Raw genomic sequence first — 14,876 nt, 5'->3', positions numbered from 1 at the left:
AATACAACAATATATATTACTTTATTTCCAACAGAAGAATACAAGTTTATCATAAGTTATTAACAGTTTGTGTCATGCTTGGGAATTAGAGAAAAATATCTTCCTTCAACCTTTTCTCATTACACTCTGTACTTTTTTCCATCTGACGCTTTCTGTATTTGGCAAACACTTACCAACCGTCCCACTTGCTGTCTCATGTTGTATGTCTTTCCACTGTTTATGTTCGTATACTCTTTTTTTTTTTTAACTGGTTATAGTTTCTGTTGCTCACGCTTGTTTCAGCAACAACACAACAGTTCTGTTATTGTAATGCATTTATTTATTTAAAAGCACACACAAAAAAAAAACCAGATCAAGTTTTCTGTAATACAGGACAATATTTTTGTGACATCTCATGCTGTATAGTTTTATAGCTAAGGCCATGAAGAATCTCCAGTATGTGAAACTGTGTTACATTCTGCAACACATGCAGATTGGTATAATCTTTTACAAACTGTAAATTTACAGTTTATTTTTCTTATAGTCGATTTATAATTCATATTAGTCACTGATGATCTAACCCTGAGTCACGCTGGGGCAGAGTCACTAGCGTGAGTTAAGATGACTATAAGTATCCTCTGACCTTTGCCCAAGAGGCTGAAGAAAAAGACAGAAAAACATGATCAGTGATACATTAAACCTTACAATAATGTCGCCCCTAAGCTGTGTGCATGTACACAGGTTATGACAATAGCACATACAACACATTGTAAAAGCAAACAAACATTTTTGCATCCCCACAATGCATTGCTGTTTGATTTAGTAATTCTCAATCAGAAACGTTATTAAATTTATTGGATTGTTGTGTATACAACTTATTTATGGTTGCGATATTTAATTAGTAAAGAGTTGGTTAATGAATCTGTTGTAGTACGCCTTGTCCTTCTGAGGAAGCACTTGCTGAGCATAAAATAAGCTGAGGCCAAAAAGGCTATAGCTTGCTTGACGTGCATTTTTATTCACACGTTGTGATTGTATATTACTGGAGGGTGCCAGAGGGTGCCTAGGAGGATGAGCATGAAAGATAAGAGAAGCTACACTGTTAGGGACTAATGTACAATTTACTGTATATATGGAGAATATAAATCTCATGATATAAAGCTGATTAGTAATTAATTCAGATTATTAGTACCTGGCTGCTCTGAAACTGGTGCAAATAGCAGCAGAATGTAATAATTAGCCCTATAGTGTCAGCTTATTTGACAGACGCCAGCCTCATTTTTCTGCCTGATAATTTGTGACAAGCCCTAAGCTTAGCTTCTTAATAGCTGCCTAGAGCACAGAGGAAAAATTCTGAAACAATGGTCTCTTAATCCAGGTCACAAAAGTAATTTTTCATCATACACTACACTATACCATTTTTTAATTGTGAAAAGATGTGGGTAGTTTACTCCAAATAGTGGTCCTATGCTTTAGTACACAATTTTTAAACGATTAGCAATTTATATTTGAAAAGTATTCCCAGTATAGCGACTATCTATAATTATGGTGGTGCGGCCAAGACAGTGAATCTTTGGTGGCTGTAAGAGCTAATCTTGCAAGGACATAATATGGAAAGGGATTCTGGGAGACAGTACTATGAATTCTACTGGGGCTTACGGGGGTACTGTTTAGCTGGAGGGGCTATTGTTGGGTGCTCAAAAAGTTTTGGAACTGTAGACAATGAAACTGTCATGAGGGCTGGGCCTGCTGAGAGTTGATAGAAAAAGCTAGAGATCCGTGGGACCATTTTTTGTGTTGCACTGCTACAACTGCATTGACTTTTAAAGTTATCAACATTTGTGTGTCTGACATAAATGCAAAAAAAAGTTGTCTGCTGTGTCAACTGTCATTTCATATAGATATTAAACAAGTAGTGGAGTAGATCCAAAAATATTAAGGACTATAGATATTAAATCATTTTTAGCCTCCCCAAACAAAAAAAAATCACCATCCGCCTATGCTAATAAAGTTTGTACTTACTTGGTAAAGATCATTTTGGAGCAAATTCTGCTTGTCAGAAGCTGCAGAAATGGAAAATCATAGATCATTAAAAAAAACTGACAGTAAGAGAATATCTAATTCACAAAAGCTTAACTGCATATAAGAGAAATATGTTAAAAACAAACTACCCTCAAACATTATCATTACTTAATGGTGCAGTAGATGGCAATGCTTATGTTGTTCCCTGTCTCTGTTTCACCTTCACCTATCAGATATGCACTTTAATTTTCTAACTTGCAGTAGTCTAATCAAAGCAAAGTGCTGAGCTATAGTTACCTGCACTGATTCTGAGCAAGAAGCTAAATAACCCATAAGCCACAAATTAAAAAAAACGATGACCAATTGCAAATTGTCTCAGAATAGCACTTTCTACATACTAAAAGTTAATTTGAAGGTAAATAACCCCCAACAAACAAAATATGTTGGGGGAGTGTTTCCCAGCTGTATAACAATTAAACAAGAACAGTTAAACACATTATATGTTTTATTTTGTAATTAAAACTCCATATTTAATGGCTGTTAAATAAGTAACACACACCCTAGCCACATTTAACATGCTCAAGTTATAATACATACTAACAGTTTAACACAAGGACAATAAAAACTGAAAAAATATTTTCAAATAGCATTAAATAAAGATTTAGGGCTGAGAAAATACCAACCAATTCATAAATGTTTTTCCGGCAGAATAATACCAGTAACTATATTTAGTAAGCAAATAACGAATCCCCAGCAAAATCACACTGTTTTTTGACATCAGCTGTAAAAAAAAACTGATAGAGCTAAATTCTCTGCTATAACGTAGGTGTGCCTGTGAACAAAATGATCTACAAACAATGCACATTTAATATTTTACTGGGATTCAAGTATTTGCCTCAAACTAATCTATGTCAGTTACCATATCCCCATATAGTACACATTTAAAATCAAAACCAGACTGAGATTTAATATAGTCCCTGGCATTTCAAGTACAAAGAGGCCCAAAACAGCCCCCCAAAGGCCCAATAAATAATACTGTGCATGTGTGTGGGGAGGGTATTTTCCAGTATTTACAGATTGCCAGTCCTGGCCTCAATGAAACTTACACCCACACTTATTTTTCTTCTAAAATGTTATAGTTGCTTTTTCACACTTGCACATACACACATACTTTCTGTACTCATAGGACTGTCGCTACTTAAAAAAACAGAACATAAGAATGACATATGACAGGTATTCTATAGCTGGGATTATAAAAAAATATACATGAAAAAATCAGTTACCGTTTATACCATTAGGTAAACTGACATTTACTACACACTGGTGTGCTGAAAATGTATACCTGGCTTTAACTACAATAGTGTAAGAGATAAAGCTCATCAGGACAGAGCAAATAACCATAATAAACAGAAAACAGAAAATAAAACAGCAATTTTAAATCTTGACTAAAAACGTAAACGTGAAGTAAACTAAATCATTAATAGTGAAAATTTCTAGAAATGTATTATAAGCAAAATAATTTCGCAGTCTGAGTTTAATTAACTTTAAAATGGATTTCTTACAAATATTCGTCCCTCACCTCGTGCAGGTCTGCGGGACTCTGAGCCAGAAACACAATATACAGCTATGGCAATAAGTCCTATCATAATGATGTCAGCTACAATAAATCCAGATATGGTCCCAGTATCCAGCTCTATGCAGTTCTGGCACACTGTGGAAAAGAGAAGGTTTATATATGGGAAAAGCAGTTTGTTTTTTAATATTATAAGAAAGCGAAAGGCTGTCGGGTAAGTAATATAGTAGGGCAGGGCAACAGTTAGAATTCTTTAATATTGTAAGTTAACCAAGCTGCTATTTGTAAGAATGGGTGGGGGAAAGAAATCAATGTTATCTGCATTTGGTATAAGGGAACAAGAATGGGTTACATATTTCAAAATGTATCTAGTAAGCTAAAAGATGAGTTAACTGGTGATGCACAGAAAGAGACGCCAAAGTAAAACCTGTGATAGACGTCTAGCCAAGTACAGAGAAATACGTTAGGGATATGCCTATGTGCTCTATAGACTGCAGTGCATAATTACTTTCTGGATAAAGGATCTTTCCATAATTTGGATCTCCATACCTTAAGTCTACTAAAAAATCATTTAAACATCATTTAAACCCAATAGGGTTTTTTGCCTCCAATAAGGATTAATTATATCCTAGTTGGCATCAAGTTCAAGGTACTGTTTTACTATAGCAGAAAAAAAGGAAATAATTTTCATAAATTAGAATTATTTTCTTTTAATGAAGTCTATGGAAGACAACGTTCCCGAAATTTGGAACTTTCTGAATAATGGGTTTCTGAATAATGGATCTCATACCTGTAACACAATTGGGGGCAGATTTATTAAAGGGTGCTCACTACAGAAAAACTCACCTACTTTCTATTTATTCCTGTGGGATTTTTGGAAGCGTATTTATCAAATGGTAAACCGTAACTTTCACCAAGTGATAAATACACTTCTTAAAATCCCATATGAATCAATACAAAGTGGGTTTTTCTGTAGGGATCTCTAATTTCACACTTTGATAAATCTGCCCCCAAATGTGTTACTATGTTAGAGTGCATTCTCTTTACATAGGGGTGAACTCATTTTTAAAATGACTAAAACACTGAAAAAAATTGTGATTATACAGTGCCTACAATGCTGTGCAGCCAAGCAGGATTTAGACCAGTGTTCCAGTATGGAGAGGTGTCAAACAATGATAAAAAAGAAACCAAACTGTAAGCCATATAGATTATACTCACTTCTCACAAACACCTCAATAGACTTCTCATTTTCATTCTCTGATGCTTTGCAAGAATATGTTCCTCGGGGGTCATTCCACAATGAGCCCAAATCCAAGTCTGTGTTATTCGCCTCTATTATTTCATTATTATGTTTCCAAATAACACTGCTAGCACTATTGCATTTCAGAGTCAAATAATTGTTTTTCACCGAAGCATCAACTGTCAGGGGAAACAATGTTTTTTGAGTTATTATAATAGTCCACTGACAAATGATTAGTGATGTATTATTAAAATAGTGGTCTAGCTGAAATTTCCATGTTTATATCCGTAAGATAGAAGAAGATAAAGTCGGGTTATATGGGAAAGGAAGAGAAATTTAAAAAAAAAATCAAACTTCCTTTCATTGCTCTGCCACTATCCAAACCATTTGTTAGATTTGGGTCTCCATCTTTTTTTTTTTCTTTTTACATCAAATTATCAAACAGAACCGACAAATCCTCTTCCAACACAAAAAATATTTTTAAAGAAAAACAGGCATACATACTTATTTTGCATGTGGCCTTTAAGGCTAACATCAAAACCAGGATCCAAGCAATGTGTAGGGGATTCTTCATTGTACCTTGTGTAAGTTGTTTGGGAGTAATGCGTGATAGGAGCAGGTGGAAGAGCTGTATCTGTATTGTGCAGGAAGCAGCATCTGTGGGGTTTTTGGTTTAGAGAGCTGATCTGAGATCTTAATCTTTTTACACACCCACCTACTTCACCTAAACACTTAAGATGAAATATACTGTTTTACTCCCAAATGTTAACATGGCAGATTAGTATTATGGTACATTAATAAATGTACACATCTCTTGCGACTGCATACACATGGGCACTCAGCAAGACCTGCACTACTATGTTTCAGTGGGTAAATTATTTGATCACACTTTGCTCCTATACTTTATATGGGGGGCAGAGGTGGTTGTGTAGTAAGTGCAACAAAAATACTGTAACTGCACCAACACACTTCAATTGTGCTGCATGTAGTCAGGTCAAAACTTTGCAATGGAGCACTTGGGTCCCTAGCTAAACCATGCTGGGTCTAGCAGTTATCGGTAAATTTGACTTTTTGCTTCTTATCTTGAAAGTTTATCTTGGTTGTATAAAGTCAATGTGTTGTCAGATACCCTTGTTGGACGTATAATATTAATGTGCTTCAGGCAAGGTGGTACACATTAAACCCATGTTTCAGTAATCACCATGACTTTCAACATCTGAATATTTAGAGAGCTTCTTATGGTAAGCATGCCTTTTTCCATTCTTATTATCTCACTATTACCCAAGTTGTTTATCTAATGTTCTGTACACTTATGGGCTTATTTATCAATTTTCGAGTTTGTGAATTCGGGTTTGTTTTTCTAAATCGAATTATCTCGCCTATCGAATGATCACTTATTTATTTATAAGAAAAACTCAATTTAATAAAACGCTTCAATATACAGAATTTTAAGAGCTGGTAAACTCGAAAATGTTGAGATATTCAATATCGACTTCTATAGAAACTCGCAAGCTTTTACATGACAAATTTTTATATTTGGGTTTTTGGGGGTTTTTTTCACTTAAATACCAGGCATTCGAGTTTTCGAACCATAACTCAAATTTTTTAAGTGCAAAAAAAATTTCAACTCAGACATTGATAAATCACCCCCTTACTTTTTCTTTTTAAATGTGTACAAGCCCTAGAGAGAGAGACTGCTTTAGTGTCTGTTCATTTTATACAAACCAGATACACAAACCAGATACACAAAAAATATATTTTTGTTTCAGTGTTTTCTTACATTGCACTTTAAGTTTAAGGCTCCTACTTTTCTTGTCTGTCTTTTCTGCAGTGCAGAGTTATACTTGGTTAGGGTTCAATATTTTATCTTGCAATGCTTCTGTACATAAGCAGCAATTCAATTGCTATTCAGTTCATTTACTGTATATCTTCACACGTGTGTACCCTCATGCAGTGATGCAAGTGTTAAATTCTTACAGCAGGGTAATCATTCCAGCAGAGCGTAAATGTCTGCTATCAGGTTTCTCTTATGTGGTTACTCTTTGTACCTGGCATGCAGCTACATTGAACTCTGTTTTTGGGTGAAGAGATATTGAAAAAACAGAATAAGGGTGAAGACACATGGAGCTACTAGTAGCTGCTACTTGTAGTGGCTACTAAAATAGACAATGCTGATCATTTACTGATAACAGTCTCAACATGTGTTTTAGTAGCAGCAATTCTCAGTATTGTCTATGGCAAAGTATTTTCTGGCATTCAGTAGCATTGAAAAAGTAGCTGTTACTAGTAGCTCCCTGTGTCTTCACCCTTTAGAGTAGTGGTACACAGAGAGATTAGTCGCCCTGTCATAAATCTTTGTTGTTGCTGCGACTAATCTCCCTGGAATGCCATCCCACCGGTTAGAATGTAAATCGCTGGTGGGATGGTATATGCGTCGCTGTGATGTCCCGCAGTTGCAAACAGTCAAAAACTTTGGGCGACTGCGGGACATCGCAGAGACGCATATGCCATCCCACAGGCGAGTTACATTCTAACCGGTGGAATGGCATTGTGGGGAGATTAGGTACCCGCGACAACAAAGAATTGTTGTGGGGCGACTAATCTCCCCATATACCACTGCCCTAAATCTGATCATATATGAACCGATATAATCGTATGAAACATAGGGGCCGATTCACTAAAGTGCGTTTTAACGTGCGCTATTTATAGCGTGCGTTAAAAATTTTATTGCTTCTAAATTTTCGCGACTTTTTGCACGATTCACTATTAGCACACTTGCGCTATTTTACGCGCGATAATGCATGCAATATTTTTGACGCGAAAACAGTACGCGCGATAAATAACACATGCGCTACTTGTCACGTGCGCCACTTTATGCATGTGCTACTTTTCGCGCGCTAATTAACGCATGCGTGCTGCTTTTCGCGTGCACGCTAATTAAAGCAGGTGTGCGCTAATTGTCGCGACTATGCGCATGCGGCAGCATAAAACTGGTGCCATTTGCTGCATTTGAACTGGGAGAGCACAGAAGTGCTGAAAGAGAGAGAGCTTGAGAAAGATTTGGGTTTTTTTGCACAAAAATCATGGAGGCTGCTAAAAGGAAGCGTCAACACCTTCCTCCTAATATTTCGCCTAGAACTGACAGTGATGCAGAGGGGCCCCTTTACTTGGGGAGCCCTGATCTTTCTGAGCCTGAGGCCACTGACAAGGAGTACCACCCTGAAGAAGCCAGCGAAAGTGAGGAGCTTCCCCCCACCTCATCTGCCAAAAGGAAGAGGTAACAGCAGGAGGGCAGGCTCCGTAACCTAAAATTTACGGAGTTTGAGAATGAGGCGCTGGTGGAGGGGCTGGTGCCGGTATACCACCGGGTCATTGGCAAATATGCCAGCAAGACACCCACTGCTACAAAAACTAAGGCCTGGAGGGACATTGCGGAGCACGTTAACAGCATGGGTGTGTGTCTCCGCAATGTCCAAAACTGCAAAAAAAGATACCAGGACATCAAGCGGGTCTTGAAAAAAAAGCTGGCAGAGGAGTCCAGGTACAGGTAAATATCTTACATTCATCTTTCTATTTAACACTCGCTCATCTGCTTTTCTACTCAGCTGGCTTTTCCTTTTGGCTTACTGTCTTTCTTTCCTTTTTGCCTTCTTTCCTACTTACTATACTTGTATGTATGGCACGCCTATTATTATGTGTGTAACTTATGTCCTCCAAGCTGTGTAGTACAACATCAAATTAGGCCAGTAAATAGGGGGGGGGGCATTTAAGAATATTTAGCTAAATACTTAGGGGTCCGTTTACTAAAGTGGCTTAAATTAAGTGGGAGATTTTAGACACAGAATAAATGGCAAATATGTTATGGCACTTTATTAAATGTGAAACAATCTAATATTGCAATTATTCTGGCAACAAAACATTTGATTTGCAGTTATCACACTCGCCAGAAAATACGCTACGTACTAATTAACGCAAGCTTTACTATTCAGCAAAATGGGCTAAAGACAAAATTGTTGGCAGAATATTTGCAAAAATTTAACCCATATAGCATATTGATGCTGTTACTGATAAATGTAAGAGTGTAGGAGAAACTACATGAAAGTATAGAATACCATATCAGGGAAGGAAAAATAATTAGACATTACCCAGTTCAAAAGTAGAAAACTAAAAACTTTTACTTTAACAATAAAATATTTTAAAATAGGAGATAAAAAGGAAAAAAAAAAACTTAGGGCTTGCTGCCCTTGAGTTCATCCACGTCCCTCCTTAGTTCGGAGCTAGGCCAACTCAGCCTTGATGGTATCCAGGAGCAAACCTGGTGGCTGGGATCCGGGGGTCTGGGGGGAGAACTCAAGGGCCTGGGAAAGTGGGGGGAAACTGGGGGAGGAGTCAAGGGGGGGGGAGTGTCCAGGGCCTCTTCGGCCTCAGGGCCCTCCTCAGCCTCTGGGGCCGCTGGGGCCTCATTGGGTGCTGGGGCCTCATTGGGTGCTGGGGCCTCATTGGGTGCTGGGCAGGTGCTGGGGCCTCGGGGGCCGGGGCAGGTGCTGGGGCCTCTTGACCCTGTTGTGCCTGGGGTTGTGCCTCTGGAGGGAGAAGAGGCACCATGTCGATAATGAGTTCTGTGAGACAGTATTGCAAGATGTTATTTCAATCTATTATACATATATATTTATACATTCATACATAGAGGGCCACCATCCTAAATAACGGGGTCCCTCACAACAACATTTTTTTGGCCCCCCTCCTCCCACTGACCCCTCCTCCTGTGAACCCTCACATCAATACAAAGGACACACAGACATTGTTAGCCAGGGCCCCCTAAAACATTTTAGGGGGCCAAATGACTCATACTATGGGCCGCTCCCTGCTGCTTCCCCCCTGCTTTAAACTTGTTTATGCATATGTATTTGAAAATGTGTGTATATTTATATATATATATATATATATATATACATATATACATACACACACACACACACACAGGTATGGGATCCCTTATCCGGAAACCTGTTATCCAGAAAGCCCCAAACTACGGAAAGCCCGTCTCCCATAGACTCCATTTTAATCAAGTAATTCATAATTTAAAAAATGATTTCCTTTTTCTCTGTAGTAATTAAACAGCACCTTGCAATTGATCCCAACTAAGATGTAAATAATCATTATTGGAGGCAAAACCATCGTATTGTGTTTAATTCATGTTTTATTGATTTTTTCTTAGACTTAAGGTATGGAGATCCAAATAACGGAAATACCCCTTATCCGGAATACCCTTGGTCCCGAGCATTCTGGATAACGGGTCCTATAACTGTATATATATATATATATATATATATATATGTGTGTGTATATGTATTTGTTTTTCAAAATGCCACAACATATTTAAAATTCCCTCTTTATTGTCAACTTTATTGTGTATTTTTGAAAAAAACATGCATATATACACATATATATATATATATATATATATATATATATATATATATATAGAGAGAGAGAGAGAGAGAATATACATTTCAAGTTCAAATTACTTGCTAAATCTTTTAAGAAACGTATTGTGTAAAACCATATTAAAGTAGAATAATTACCTGCAGCAATTTCGGATATCTCCTGAAAGTTCCTGCACTTCAGGTCTGACCAAATCCGCTGGAGCAGGCGGAGGTCCATTTCCAGGTTGAAGCCCCTGAGCAACCCAGCTATTAGGTCGCGCAGGATAGCCCTCTTCCTTTCATGGACCCCTATGGGCCCCAGCGGCAGCCTGTCATACCCTGAGCGCAGGAAGAACTCTATTATATAGCGCCTCTCCCCCATCTCCCCAGCTCGGACCCCATGGTGCTCTCAGTGTGGTGACAGCAGGCTCAATGACACAAAATGGCCGCAAGTCGCGCGTGACACGAGATTACAAAGTCGCGACAAAAAAAAGTCGCCAAAATATAATTAGTATTGTATTTGTGCGATTTGTCGCAACTTTGTAATAGTCACCGCTATAGTGGCGAATATTATGGCGATTAAATATTCACCTCTATATTGGTGAATATTATGGCGACCATTCCACTATTCTTGCTAACAAATATTCTACTTTAAAGTTAGCGACTTTTCATAGACCATACTCTTAGACAATTTAAACGCACTTTAGTAAACAGACCCCTTAATGCCCTGTACTGTCCTTTATCAAGGAGGATTATTGTTTAAGCATTGGTTAACACAGAGAGAGTATAAGGGAGAGCCCTGGGAGTTAGCGAGGCCACTTAGCAGCAACTTGCAGCATTTTAGTATGGTTTTGGTGTCACAGCCTTAGTATTGTTACACTTGAAAGTAAAGGCAATTGATTGGGGCAACAATGAGTAACAAAAAGTGACTGTGTTGTTATGGCTTGCTTATTGGAGACAACACAATAAAACCATTTGTATATTTTCTTTAGATCAGGAACTGGAGGAGGGCCTGCTAAGAGGGTGCATTACACCCATTATGAGGAGCTGCTGCTGCCGTATATACACCGGGAGAGCGCGCGAGGTGTCTCCGGCACCTTCGATACAGATCGGAATGTTGGCCAAGGTAGGTGTAATGACAGTAATCCAAGTGTATTTACTCTTGCAGAGAAGCTTAAGATTAAAGTTACAGTATACTGACACAAAAAAAAAAGTTAAAATATAAATCTACTTAAAAAGTTGCCTATAGGTCGTGTTGATCATTTTTTACGGATAGGGCTGCCAACAAGCTCTACCAGCACAGCTCCCCCTCCTGAAGGCTCAACTAGGCAGCTCCACAAAAGAAAATAAATGTGACACATTAGGGATTTGTGGAACTTCTCTTTTCTTAGGCATATGTTTTTTGCCAAGTGTTCTTTTTTTTTTTTCTTTTTGTGTTGCGGGTGGTGTAATAACCTGCTTAAAACATTTATTTGGGAACTGTTCCCTCACAATAAAACTTTGGTTTTGGGAAAAGTTGTTTGGTATTTCTTGTGTATGGGATTAAAGATTGTAGGTACTTACAGGCAAAGTAATTTGCAACAATTTGTCCCCGGACTTGACTCCCTCGGGCATCCGCACGTTGGACAGGATCCGGTGGATGGACGGGGTCCTCAAGGTCATCGGCCACCTCAGCTGTAAAGTTGTGAGGAACACGGGTCAAAAACAAATCATTACAGTAATGATGCTTCATCAGGGCCGCTGCTGGCCAAATGGGTGCCCTAACCAGAAATTTACTTTTGTGCCCCCTCCCTCAAATATTACGGAAGTAAAAATAAAATAAAAAAAACACCTACTATAGGGGCCCCACACACAGTGCCCCCAATTGCCCCATAGACAATGCCCCCATAGTAAGTGCCCCCAATAGCCCCCATAGATTGATAGGTATGTTATAATATATAAAACTGGGGTTTTTTTTGGAGCAGCTGGGATGGTGTCCCCCTGGGAGTTGGTGCCCTATGCAGACTGAGTACTCTGCTTATAGGGAGCGACGGCCCTGTGCTTCATTGTTATTTGTATATGACAAGAAAACTTTAAAAATTGAAAACCTGGTAGGCCGTGCCGGTTCGCCAGATTGTGCAGTACAGCACACACACCGATGATGTTGGCAACTTTGGTGGGGCTGTACAATAGGCTGCCTCCTGATTTATCGAGGCAGTGGAACCGGCTTTTGAGGACACCAAACGTCCGCTCAATCACAGACCGCGTTCTCACGTGTGCTTGATTGAAAGCACACTCCGCCCGTGAGTGTGGCCTGTGAATAGGTGTTATGAGCCACCGACCGCACGGGTAGCCAGCATCTCCTGAAATAAAATAAGATGGAATAAGATGCTGCAAACAAATAAGCTGTTTCCAATCTCCCTGTGTCAAAACACGGCCCTTTTGCAACAGATGTGACAGTGTGAGTCTGATAGGTGACACTACAAGCAGCTGCTTTGACTCTCCCAGTGGCAAAAGAGGACACTTTACACATTGCATTACAAGCTTATGGCAGGCAGGGACTGGTTTTACAGTGGGACACACAAAGCATATGTGGCCAAGTTGTGCTAGATAAGTGACACAAATACTTACCTAACAGCCACCCGTGAGGCATTTGTCCTGTCTCAAACGATTGGTAAAGCCCGGACTGTCTTAGGATGTAAGCATCGTGAGAGGAGCCGGGGAACCCAGACACAATGCTCAAGATGTTCATACAGCCGTCACATACCACCTGAACGTTTAGGGAGTGGTAGCCCTTTCTGTTGCGATAAATGTGCTCCCTGTCTTGGGGGGGTTAAGCGCCACATGGGTGCAGTCGATTGCACCCAACACATTGGGGATGCCACTTACCCTATAAAAATCCCTCTTCACGGTGCGCCACTCGTTCCGATGTTGTGGGAACGAGATAAAATTCCTGGACACCGAGCAGATGGCGTCCAGGACCTGGCCAAGGCACCTTGAAAAGGTGGGCTGTGACACCCCCCCATAAACCCCCCCACCCTCTGGAAGATGCCAGAGGCAAAAAAATGCAGGGAGCACAACAGCTTAACCATCCCGGGGACAGCCCGGCTTCGGCGAGTCCGTGGTTCAAGCGCAGGCTCAAGCAGCTCGTACAGGCTGGTTATTGCTACCTTATTGAGCCTGTACCGCCTGACCACTTCATCCTCACCTAAGCCCTCCAAGGTGGCCCTCTCCCGGAACAGCCGTGGCCACATTACACGTGAAGGCTGGGGGTGTGGCTGAGGGTGTTGCTGCGCCTCCTCCTCCAAATCGCCAAAAAAGCCCACTACGTATTCCATGTTCAAAATGGGAAAATGTGCTCTGCCAAACACCTCCCCCCAATCAGGTGCTTAAATATGCACATATTCGCATGCTAATTAACGCATTTAACGCTTTAGGTACTTTTGTGAATCATTACTTGGAAAACATTAGAAAATCGCAACTAAAAAAATATTTACCGCTACAGTACTGCATATTATGGCAACTAAATATTTACCACTACAGTACTGCATATTATGGAGACTAAATATTTACCGCTACAGTACTGCATATTATGGCGACTAAATATTTACCGCTACAGTAATGCATATTACGGCGACTAAATATTTACCGCTACAGTACTGCATATTATGGCGACTAAATATTTACCGCTACAGTAATGAATATTATGGCGACTAAATATTTACTGGTATAGTAGCGAAAATCCATACATGCTAAGACTTTAGTAAAATTTGGTAAAAAGACACAGACTTGAATAAATCACACTGTAATGTCCATATTTTATTGCCAAAAGCTCATTAACTGTACTTTTCTATAATTATCGCCTGCCTGAAGTAGGTGTTAATTTTCGCACAGACTAATGCGATATTTAGCGCGCCTTAATGTTTGTGAATCATTCGTTCGTATTCTTTTCAGTCGCTAATTACCGCATTGCGATAAAATTAACGCGCGCGAATTAGCGCATGCGATGCGCGACTTACCGCATGCGGTAATGCTGTAGTGAATCGCGCGCTAATTGTCGCAACTTATTTAACGCAAAAAACGTGCAATAAATTTTATCGCACTTTCGTGAATCAGCCCCATAGTCTGATACGATTTTCAGGCTGTGTGTGGGTTCCAAATTATCATCCCGATCATTTTCGTACCATGGTGATCGATCATTTAGTCAATAGGACAGGTAAAAATAAAATCTGTGCATGTATTGTCTATCTGACGATATCCTTGGGGGACCTACAATGCATTTCCAGAAAGTCACTTTAATATAATTGGTGTCTGCCAACTATTTCATGTTCACAACATCCTCTGATTTGTTATTTTTAGGGCTTTATCCTACAATTTCAGTCTGAATATTAGTTTTAGATTGTTACATTTAAATGTTGCATTATTTGTGAGTAACCTGTGGGTACCCATGGATACCCAAGCCACTAAAGCACTCTACAACAATCTGATCCGTATCTTCTGACAGTCTGAAGCTGTGCCTGTTCATATGAGGCAGAGGAAGAGAGCAGATTAACCTCAGACCCTTACTATTCAGTAATCGAATAAAACGATGCTCCATTACAATTATATGGTGAAATTTGGGGTGAAGACTTATATGTTAACCTAGCTACTTTTAATT

The 14,876-nt window shown here is 39.4% G+C and overlaps 1 protein-coding gene and 1 long non-coding RNA gene across 2 annotated transcripts; both read right to left on the bottom strand.

Moving 5' to 3' along the window:
- Positions 1–299: 299 nt before the first annotated feature.
- cd3g (CD3g molecule) lies at positions 300–5,443 on the bottom strand. The gene is made up of 5 exons (NM_001142083.1): positions 5,319–5,443; positions 4,793–4,993; positions 3,581–3,712; positions 2,002–2,042; positions 300–636 (listed from the first exon to the last, which is right to left on the bottom strand). The coding sequence occupies exons 1-5, from the start codon at positions 5,386–5,388 to the stop codon at positions 586–588; spliced, it is 495 nt and encodes a 164-aa protein (NP_001135555.1). The 5' UTR covers positions 5,389–5,443; the 3' UTR covers positions 300–585.
- A 6,221-nt stretch (positions 5,444–11,664) lies between these two features.
- On the bottom strand, positions 11,665–12,602 carry LOC116412324. The gene is made up of 2 exons (XR_004223666.1): positions 12,328–12,602; positions 11,665–11,914 (listed from the first exon to the last, which is right to left on the bottom strand). It is a non-coding gene; the product is annotated as an uncharacterized LOC116412324 (long non-coding RNA).
- Positions 12,603–14,876: the final 2,274 nt, after the last annotated feature.

Source organism: Xenopus tropicalis, chromosome 7, assembly GCF_000004195.4.
Source record: "Xenopus tropicalis strain Nigerian chromosome 7, UCB_Xtro_10.0, whole genome shotgun sequence".
Taxonomy (NCBI): Eukaryota; Metazoa; Chordata; class Amphibia; order Anura; family Pipidae; genus Xenopus; species Xenopus tropicalis.
This window is presented reverse-complemented; position numbering and strand designations above follow the sequence as displayed.